The sequence below is a fragment of the Pinus tabuliformis genome, chromosome Q, assembly GCF_031772625.1.
Source record: "Pinus tabuliformis cultivar Carrire ecotype Pingquan chromosome Q, CPIR1, whole genome shotgun sequence".
Classification (NCBI taxonomy): Eukaryota; Viridiplantae; Streptophyta; class Pinopsida; order Pinales; family Pinaceae; genus Pinus; species Pinus tabuliformis.
The window spans coordinates 1,323,204,258-1,323,215,236 of NC_142296.1; the positions used below are offsets into that span (position 1 = coordinate 1,323,204,258).

A 10,979-nucleotide genomic window follows, 5' to 3' on the forward strand; every position below is an offset into this window, starting at 1 on the left:
TTGTAGCTCTCGAGAAAGGCTAGTAAAGTTTTAGTTTGTCGATTCCACTTCCTTAATTGTACCTAGGAGGTTGAGTCATGTCATAGTAGCCCTCAACTCATGTTTACTTTGGTAGGTTGATGAATGTGGATAAATATGGGAGGAGCTGTTACAAGACACTCCTTCAATTGTCGAACCCTGTGCATTTCATTTTTTTATAGGAAGCTTCTAGGGACATGAAAAGACCCAATTCTTTGCCTAGCTTGGTTCCTAGACTTGATGCAATTTACACCCCACTGCACTAGAAGAAAAGCTCCTCTTTCCATTTGAAATCTCAAAGGTAGAATAGTAGAGCCGAAGGGGCATGCACAGGATGGTGACTTGAGTATACTCTTTACAATCACCTATGCCCTCCCAATGCCCATAACCTAACTTGCACTCAACTAGCTGAAACTCACCATCCCGCTAATAACACTATCGTCCAACATCTTGAAGGTTATGTGCATAATGAGTTGCATGCTACCAACTTGCCACTTGTGCCTCCATTCAATGAGTGGGAGGAAATAATTCCCCTTCCCCATCCTTCTCATACCCAGACTTTTCCACCCCCATTGGGGGTATGTAATGTAATGTTATATTTGTTTGATCAAACATTTAGAATAATTTTAAAATTAAAAAATAATAATTATTAAAATAAGTTTGAATTAATTATTTGATAGATTTAGATATAATGATTTACAATCCCTGATATTACATAAACCATGGTAGTTGTCCATCCATATTTAAACCATGGTAGTTGTCCATCAATATTTAAGATAAATCTAAACATGTAAATACACATTCACTCGTATCAATGTAAAATATTAATTAGAAATTTATTATTAATCAATAAAAATATTAACATATATTGATTCAAACCGACGTACCCTTTATTAATCAATCAAAAGTATAGCCGTTAAAAAGGTGAATTTGAACCTATATATGTGGAAACCATTCCACTCTTCTTTTTCAAAGTTAAATGAAACCAAATTGAATCGGATATCAATTTTTGGAACGACGACAAACAAAATTCATTTGAATACAGTCCGAGCGAAGGAGCGAGACTCATTTGGATACGGATCGAGCAAGTAGTAAATTTTTCGCAGAGTTTAGAAAACTATTTTGGTCACATCGCAAAGGGAAAGGGCTTCAGTTTATCTGGTTTATCTAATTCCAAAATATTTTCGAAAATCGAGGTAAAGATGACCAGTATGGAGGAAGGACAACAGATAAATGATACCAAGCGTGAAAATGACAGGCGCATAGTCAAAGGACTCAGGAATATTGGTAATACTTGCTTTTTCAACTCTGTTATGCAGAATTTGCTTGCAGTGGATTTGTTTCGTGATCATTTCATGAAACCTGCACAGTTTCCCGAAGGCCCAATCACTTCAGCTCTGAGAAAGCTGTATGTTGAAACAAGTACAGGCGGATCGAAGCAAGGAGATGATGATGATGATGTTGACACTGAATTTACATGGTGGAGCAAAGGAAATGAGACCGTCAATCCCGAGTTTCTTTTTAGTGCTATTTGTGCCAAGGTTTGGCAGTTTAGGGGATTGACGCAACAGGACAGCCATGAGTTTCTCAGATGTTTACTTGACAACTTGCACACTGAAGAATTAGTGAGTTTAAGCAACTCAAAGTCCACTAATTGTGGAGATGGAGAGGCTGCTGAGGGCAACAGCGATGAGTGTTCGAACCAGAGGAATAATGCAACTTTGGTTGATCGTGTGTTTCAAGGTCAGCTGTGTAGCACAATTTGCTGTTCAAAATGTGGTTACCGTTCGGTGACACACGAACCATTTTATGATTTGTCATTGTCACTTCCAAGAAAACCAGAGCCCATGAATGCCTCATTGCCTAACCAAAATGACCCATCATCTTCCAAAATCCAATTGAAGAATGATGAGGCCACTACTTCTAAATCTGTTTTTGGTTTGCTGGGTGGTCGTGCGTTTTCCCTTCCTTACAAAAAAAGGGATTCTGTTGCTGGTGACGAGGTTGAGGTAACACAAACGTTTGCAGAATTGAACACTGACAATGAATTAGAAGTCAGTTCCTCGTTAATTGGAGACCTTTATTCACATGATGATATTTGGCATCCTTTTGATAATGATGAAAAAGCAGCAGCAGAAAGCTCTGTAGTTGAGGGAAACAATATAGATGTTTGTGAATCAGAGAGCCCTTTGTATGGTCGAAACGAAGGAAATACTTTGTTTAAGGTTATGCCTGTAACTACTGAAACCCTGGAAGATATGAAGCCCGCAGTTATTCCAATTTCGGTTGAAGGCTGCTTGGTGGAGTTCACGAGGCCAGAAACCCTAAGTGGAGAAAATGGATGGAGATGTCCAAATTGTGCTTCTAAGCTTGTTAATGGGTCTGACAACCTGGAAAATGCGACAGCAAAGGCACATCAGGGCACGGGATTTAATGGCAGGTTGAATGCAGAATCAGTACGTGATTCCTCTGCAGAGGGGGTTTCATGCAGTGATGCAGAGGATCATTCGAATAAAAATGATTTAAGAATTTTTGGTGCTGAAGAGAAGTCAGAAATTGATGGGATCAATTATGCTGAAAGGTTCGCATCCACAAGCCTAGAGGAAGAAGGTGGCAGAATATCTGAAAATTTGGGAAAATGGGATTTGGAGTCCCAAAACCTTACATCAAGTGAAGAAGGACATAGACTGAAGAAAAAAAGATTAAAGACAATAGAGAATGAAGCCAATATTAATGGCATATCACAGGAAGCAACCAAAAGATACCTCATCGGAAAGGCTCCTCCTATTCTAACCATCCATTTAAAAAGGTTCAAGCATGGCTTATTTGGCATATTAAATAAGTTGAGTGATCATGTTGCCTTTCAAGAGACTCTCGATCTCAGGCCCTATATGGACTCCAGGTAATTACCAACCTTTTAAAGCATGTTTGTTATATATTGCTCTTTCTCTATTTTCTATTTTACAGTTGACAGCATAGTTTTGGCTCACTCTGGTTGACTCTAGTGGATTTTCACTTCCCTCTTAGTTCTCTGTTTAGTCACTTTACAATGTGAACAGAAGTATGATATGTAACTGTATTTGTTTTCGTGTAGCTTTCCTGACAAAGCTGACTGTTTTTACCGATTAATTGGAGTGGTTGAGCATCGAGGCACCATCGATTTTGGTCATTATGTTGCATATGTCAGAGGCGATCAAGATGGCTCTGTCTGGCAATGGCTTAATATCAGTGATTCTTTTGTGAGGAAGGTATCCTCGAGAGAAGTTTTCGGTAGTGAGGCTTACATACTGTTTTATGAGAAGTATACATTGTAAGGAATTACAGAAAATATTGTAAAGAAGATTGTTGACTAAAAGTTTTGAATGGTGGACTAACAATTTCTAGACCAATATAATAAGGCAGGTCAACATCTCAAGAAATGTTGGACACATACTCTCATGAGGGGCAAACTTATTGGTATCAAAGAGTTGGTAAATTTGAATAGCTTGTTATTATGTCTTTGGTTTGGGATGCCAGATTGCAAAATAAATCTAGAATTTGATTTTGTTCTTTTAATTTAAGAGGGCTTTGAGAGAGAATTTAAGAACTGTCTTTCTTAACTATGTCTTCCCAAGAAACATCATATTATCTACCAATTGTAAATGTGAAATTCAATGTACTAATTTTGACTGTTTATATTATTAATTTTGGGTGTAGTCATGTAATTGATCACCTTGTTCAAAACTTTTATAATTATAAGAAATAAATATGAGAATGGATGGTACGCTTTTCTAATTCTTCTGTTATTCACTATGTAATAGTGATAAAGAGTTGTTAATTCATTCAATGGAATGAAAAAAAATTAATCTTATTTTATATTTATGGATTTAGAAATTTTCAAACACAAGTTTTTAAGGGTTAAAGAGTTCATTATGCTTAACAAATATTTATTTGTGATTAAAGAATTCATATAGCTATATTTTATTGTTCACTACAAAAATAGATTATTAGAGCAAAAGGATTTTCAAAATTTTATTATAAATTTAATAATAATCTATAGAGTTGTCTTTAGTGTAATTTTTGGATTTTGATTTGAGATGAAATTTTGATTTGTGTTATTTAAATTGGTTTTTTGATTGTATATATGGATTGAATACCTTGAAAAACCAAAAGTGTCTCAACCAAAAGTGTCTAAGATAGCACGCACTATCTGGTGAGAAATTATCTCAACCAAAAGTGTCTAAGATAGCACGCACTATCTTGAGAACACTATCTCCCATCTATTTATTTGTAACACTATATTCAATTATTTGAAGGAAAGATTTATAAAAGTGAGAGAGAAGCATGAGGCTTCAGCCTTTTTTCGCCAATATTTTGTCTCTGATCTTTATGCGTATTTTTCTGTAATCTGTTTAGAGTTTATCTCATTTTCAATATTTGGTATCAGAGCTACAAGACCGAGGGACCTGTATGCTGGTTTGAAAGGCGTGACTGATGCAAAGTCGTCGTGTGCTACCAGACCAAGGGACCTGTACATTGATTTGAAAAGCGTGACTGACGTGAAGTTGTCACGTGGTTTGGAGGGCCAATCGCGCCGACTTAGCCGTGGATTACATAGCCATAAAAGATTTGTATTCATTAAAACAAAATGCCTAATACATATTCATCCTCTTTTACTGAGAGGGATTCACCAAAAATACATTCAACCAACAAAATATTTACTCTGTCTCCTCCTGAGAATTTACACTGCTGGTGTGTAAAAACCCATTTTCATTTACTGCTGTAAAACCCCTTTTACATTCACTGGTGTAAAACTATTTTTACACATACTGCTGTAAAAATAATTTTTTTCATATGCTTGCTCACCATAAAAATATTATGTGCTCCTGCACATTACAAAAAAAACTTCCAGCACATAAAAAAATGTTACATGTTATGTTCTAAACCTTTCTTTTTCTTTGCACTGTTGTGCGACCCATACATACAAAATTAATCTCAAAAAAACTTCATCACTCTACGCACTGCTGTGCCATGCATACACTCCTTGCATTATCCAAAAATGGCTTTTTCATTAACCCCTTCACTATTTCACTGCTGTGCACACTTCAAATCTCTTCACAAAAGTCAACACAGGTTCTTTGCTGCAGCAAAACTTCATTTCAATCTTCGTTCCCTTTTTTTTATTCACCCGTGCGTGTGCTGAGTGGCTTCATTTCAGAATGGTCAACACACAACAAAAAGCATAACCTGTATAATGTATATGCAATACAATACAAATATAACTCGTAAAATGCATATTTACTATGCCCATACCTCCGGTATAAAAAAAATTAATGTTCTACCAACCGTTTACGAACCAGGTTTAAATTCCATTTAATTCTTTTGCAGATGGAACCGGCGGTCAACCAGACTTTAACTTTACTCCACGCAATGTCATTAATGCTGGCTCGAATGCAGGTTTCTCTGATGGACGACGGAGATTGATGATGACAATCGGACGGTGGACGGAGATTTCGGGAGGCATTTTTATGCTGAACTTTAGGCTCCGAAATGTCAGTTCTGCTGACCTATACAGAGGACCACGTGGCTGAGGATAATTGGATCGGGCTCAATTATACGGAAACTGCTTTCTGATCGAAAGCGGTCCGAAATTGATAGGTGGTTTTGCTGAGCGGTTTCGGGGTTGTACGTGCTTGCTGAGTCGGCTGCCATCGTTGTCCATGTTGCGTCCACAGTGCCTGCAGTTGGAATTAATATTCCAACACTCCCCTTTAATTTCAACTGCTGGGCATTCAGTCATACCCAAACACTTCCTCACATAGAGGGATTCACTAACACTGCTGTTACAAGAATATCTTCCTCACATAGAGGGATTCACCAATACTGCTTTTCATGCAGTTCCACAAACAACAAAATAGTCTTCCTCTTAACAGAGGGATTCACCTGAGACTGTGCTTAAGAGCACCTTCCTCATGACAAAGGGATTCACCTGAGACTGTGCTGAAGAGCACCTTCCTCTTGACAGAGGGATTCACCAGTATATGCTGAAAAACATCTTCCTCTTGATAGAGGGATTCACCAAAGAACTTCACTTCCTCTCTTCTCGCACTGTTGTGCGTTATATACTTTGCTTCAAATACAATACCAAAAAAAAGTTTGGATTTTATCTACGCTGCTGCGTTTCACCATTTTTTTATTACATAAATCAACACATATATTCTATGCACTGTTGTGCATCTCCCCTTGATTGTTCGCTGCTGGCTTGCCTCTGCAATTCGCACTGTTGTGCGTAAAAATTTCTCACACTGCTGTGTTCGTTACCCTCACTGCACTTCTATGCATCTCATTCTATTTTCTTCATTTGCTGCCCTTTTCGTTTCACTCATTACACTGCGTTACTTGCATATAAAAGGAATCATCCTCACGCTGCTGCGCTTCATTCTCCACACAAAAAAAATTAACACGGGCTGCCCCTGTTCCTTTTTACACCCTTGCTTCACACAATCTTCGTCTTCATTTTTTTTATTTACACAATGCACTGCTGTGCATATATTGGATTTCAGTTCAATGAACAACACACTCACTGCACTTACATTTACTGCTGTAAAGAAAAATTTCTTTTACATGTGCTGCTGCCCATTACATTTCGTTTCTTCAACAACAAAAAAAACTTCATGCTGCTGCATTTTTCATATTCACATTGTTGTGTGTTTTTACTACATATTCTCCAACAACAAAAACAAGACTTATATTACCCTTTTCACTGTTGTGTGAAAAATTTCATTGCATTCTCAAACACTGGGCATTTACGCTCTGCTGCGTTTTGCCCTCTTCTCATTTTCCTCTCACTGCTTTGCATTTTCATTGCCAATACAAAACATTTCCATCTGATGTGTATTACACTCACTCTGTTGTGAGTATATTTTCTCACATTACATAAAAAGAAAAAAAAAACTACATTTCATTGCTATGCATTTCAATGCATGTACTCCACAAAAAAAAATTTCATGCTGTTGTGCATTCTAATCCATGTGCTCCACACACAAAAGTTTCCACACTGCCCCTGTTCTATGTTCTGCCTTCGCACTGCTTTGCGGGTCTCCTTGCTTTGCATTACAATGCATATACAATGCATATGATTCACATCGAATTCATCTTCATCTTCACTCACACACTGCTGTGTGTTCTACTACTTCTCATTTTTCTTATCGCGCTGCTGCACTTCACATTTCAACGTTGCCCCTTTTTCTTCTCCGCACTTCTGTGCATATTGCATTGCATATGTGATAAAAAACAAAGTAAAAACATTACATTTTTTAACACCGCTGCATATTACATTTCAGAGGGATTAACAACAAAAAAAATTCATTTGTGCTCTACTGCGCTGCAATACATCCTCCACGCAATCTCCATGCCCTGCAGACTTTTCTTCTTTGCTTTTATGGCAGATTTAATTCCATATCTCTCCCCTATAACAAGATCTTCATCAAAGAATGACTGTTAAAACAGTTCAGCAATAATGATCAATAATTACAGGCTCCCCCTAACTGTATGCATTGTTTTATTTCAGCAAAGTTTTCTTAAAAGTAACTTAGATCAGCTGGAGAGCTCAAGGGACTTTCAGGCTGTATTTCCTTCTTTCTCCATACTTGTGTAACTTTCTTCTTTTGCATGGGTCTAGCTTGTGTAAGAGCCCATGTTAAGTTACAATCACGTGCTATATGCCCAATGTTATGACACTTGAAACATTCTACATTGTTCATGAATAAGAATTCATGATTTCTTCTTATAAAATTATTTCTTGGAGATTGTCGGAGACTACAACATCTATCTCTATGAAATGCTCTACAGTCTTTTGCCATATGACCAAAGTTTGAACAAGAATAACAATAACCATAAAATGAACTTTGGTACCTGGGAGATGGAGGTTTCCTTGATGTACTTCTGAAGCTTTTCTGCCTTGTGATCCCTTGATGATAACCATTGCCTCTTGCCTCTTTGACATCATTAACATTTCTTCTTGGAGCTGGTTTTCTACTTGGAGTAGGATTTCTTCTATTGTACCCATGATCTTTCTCCTTGCCTTTGCTGGAACTAGGAGCATCACCATTTCTTTCTGGCTTCTTCACATCTCCTTTGCTTAAATCATATTCATTCTTGTTTGAGGGTTCACCTACATACCCGAGTCCTGATTTATCAGATGGAGATCTGTGATAGATGAGCATGTCATCCAAGGCTTGAGAGCTCTTCATGATTTTATTCATCCCTTCAACCTTTTTCCTTAGGAGGACTATTTCTTCTTCCAATCTTTCACACTCATTATTTTTCTTTGCAAGTTGTTCCTCAGTTTCTTCTTTGCTACAAGTAGCTTCAGCTGCTACTATTTTAAGAGAGATGATATCTGTCTTCATTTTGGAAATTTCTGCTTGACTGCTCTCCATTTTCTTTTCAGCTTCTTGTGCCTGCTTCCTAGCTTCTTGTAGTTCAGACTTAAGGGAGGAGACCTCTACCTTGTACTGTCCAATCTCTTCTACAAGCTTATTCAGTCTCATGTGCCTTTGTTCAAGTTGATTTGATAACATATCTTCCTGCTTCTTTGCTTTATTCAATTGATTTGTCATGGAGATGACTTCTTCATGATGCTTCCTCTTGCATTGATCAAGTTCCTTCTTAAGCTTGGCAAGCTCTTCATCCCTTTCTTTTACTTGAAGCTTGATGAGGTCAACATTCTCATTTTCAGCGTCTATGATGGGTTCAAAATTTTCTTCTTGACTGATGGTCATGGTCAGTGCTCCCTTTGCATGAAGGTCATGCAGTCTGTCCCATATCTCCTTTGCTGATGAATATTTTCCTAGATTCTTCTTTATAGAATCAGGGAGTCCATCCAAGATAGTCTTTGCTGCCTTTGCATTGTACTCCTTGGATTCTCTATCCATCTTGCTATCATCAATCACTGATTCCCAGATTTCAATCCCTTGAGACTTTAAGAAAGTCCTCATTTTTATTTCCCATATATCAAAGTTCCCATCGAACCTTGGAACCTCAAATAGAATGCTTTCAAATAGATTGTTTTCTATTTTAGTAGAAGAGGGAGACACAACCTTAGAGGGTTTGGACACTTTCTTCCTTGACCTTGCCATTCTTAACTATGTTTAAAATACCTGACTGTGTTTTTAAAATGACTCACTGTTTCTTCAACAACAACACAGAAAAAAAAACTTTGAGGAATACCTAAATCTTTTGCCTGAGACTTCACTCTGCTGGAGAAGCTTTACTGCTGCAACAAAACTCCTTTCTTCAGCTTCTTGAACACCTTCAAAGAGCCTAAGCCTGCTCTGATACCACTGTTGGGGATTTTTCTGGCAAAATCCCAAAAACAAACAAATAAAACTGAACACAGAGGCAATGCTCTGTTTCTCTTTCCACGGGATCTTTTGCATAGGGAAGCTTAAAAATAATGTCTGAGAACAGAGTATTACACAGCCATAAAAGATTTGTATTCATTAAAACAAAATGCCTGATACATATTCATCCTCTTTTACTAAGAGGGATTCACCAAAAATACATTCAACCAACAAAATATTTACTCTGTCTCCTCCTGAGAATTTACACTGCTGGTGTGTAAAAACCCATTTTCATTTACTGCTGTAAAACCCCTTTTACATTCACTGGTGTAAAACTATTTTTACACATACTGCTGTAAAAATAATTTTTTTCATATGCTTGCTCAACATAAAAATATTATGTGCTCCTGCACATTACAAAAAAAACTTCCAGCACATAAAAAAATGTTACATGCTATGTTCTAAACCTTTCTTTTTCTTTGCACTGCTGTGCGACCCATACATACAAAATTAATCTAAAAAAAACTTCATCACTCTACGCACTACTGTGCCATGCATACACTCCTTGCATTATCCAAAAATGGCTTTTTCATTTTCATTAACCCCTTCACTATTGCACTGTTGTGCACACTTCAAATCTCTTCACAAAAGTCAACACAGGTTCTTTGCTGCAGCAAAACTTCATTTCAATCTTCGTTCCCTTTTTTTTATTCACCCGTGCGTGTGCTGAGTGGCTTCATTTCAGAATGGTCAACACACAACAAAAAGCATAACCTATATAATGTATATGCAATACAATACAAATATAACTCGTAAAATGCATATTTACTATGCCCATACCTCCGGTATAAAAAAAATTAATGTTCTACCAACCGTTTACGAACCAGGTTTAAATTCCATTTAATTCTTTTGCAGATGGAACCGACGGTCAACCAGACTTTAACTTTACTCCACGCAATGTCATTAATGCTGGCTCGAATGCAGGTTTCTCTAATGGACGGCGGAGATTGATGATGACAATCAGACGGTGGACAGAGATTTCGGGAGGCATTTTTATGCTGAACTTTAGGCTCCGAAATGTCAGTTCTGCTGACGTATACAGAGGACCACGTGGCTGAGGATAATTGGATAGGACTCGATTATACGGAAACTGCTTTCTGATCGAAAGCGGTCCGAAATTGATAGGTGGTTTTGTTGAGCGGCTTCGGGGTTGTACGTGCTTGCTGAGTCGGCTGCCATTGCTGTCCATGTTGCGTCCACGGTGCCTGCAGTTGGAATTAATATTCCAACATATTCTAGATGTATGTGAAGGAGCATTATAGTTCTTAGGCCTGTGTTGAGGTTTGAGCTTGCACGAACAAACCTACAGTATGGATTGGATCTATGGTGTAGTGTGGATCAAAGTTTGAGTGGAGTGTTGATAAATCCAAGTTGAAAATTCATTTTTAATGGAGTTTGGACGCTGGGTAGCTACAGGAGTCTTGGTATCGCTGTGGATTGTCATGTGAAGGCCGTGGGTAGAAGCGCTGAGATCTGCACGGAGGTCACATCGTGGAGGTCTACCTTAGAGGAACAGTGAACGGGACGTGAAAATGAATATGATCTGGAAGCCGAGAAGCAACACAAAATTCACTTACC

The 10,979-nt window shown here is 37.8% G+C and overlaps 1 protein-coding gene across 1 annotated transcript; it reads left to right on the top strand.

The window, feature by feature from the left end:
* The first annotated feature begins 1,220 nt into the window (after positions 1 to 1,220).
* Positions 1,221 to 10,352, top strand: LOC149224711 (ubiquitin carboxyl-terminal hydrolase 2-like). The gene is made up of 3 exons (XM_089388260.1): positions 1,221 to 2,920; positions 3,113 to 3,266; positions 10,257 to 10,352. Exons 1-3 carry the CDS (start codon positions 1,221 to 1,223, stop codon positions 10,350 to 10,352), a joined length of 1,950 nt encoding a protein of 649 aa, XP_089244386.1.
* The last annotated feature ends 627 nt before the right edge of the window (positions 10,353 to 10,979 follow it).

What these genes read in the sequence shown, in the direction of transcription:
- LOC149224711 (XM_089388260.1), top strand. Translation starts at nt 1,221, where the DNA reads ATGACCAGTATGGAGGAAGGACAACAGATAAATGATACCAAGCGTGAA. An exon ending in AGGCCCTATATGGACTCCAG is followed by an intron (nt 2,921 to 3,112) that starts GTAATTACCAAC and finishes GTTTTCGTGTAG; the next exon opens with CTTTCCTGACAAAGCTGACT. An exon ending in GTGATTCTTTTGTGAGGAAG is followed by an intron (nt 3,267 to 10,256) that starts GTATCCTCGAGA and finishes ATTCTTTTGCAG; the next exon opens with ATGGAACCGACGGTCAACCA.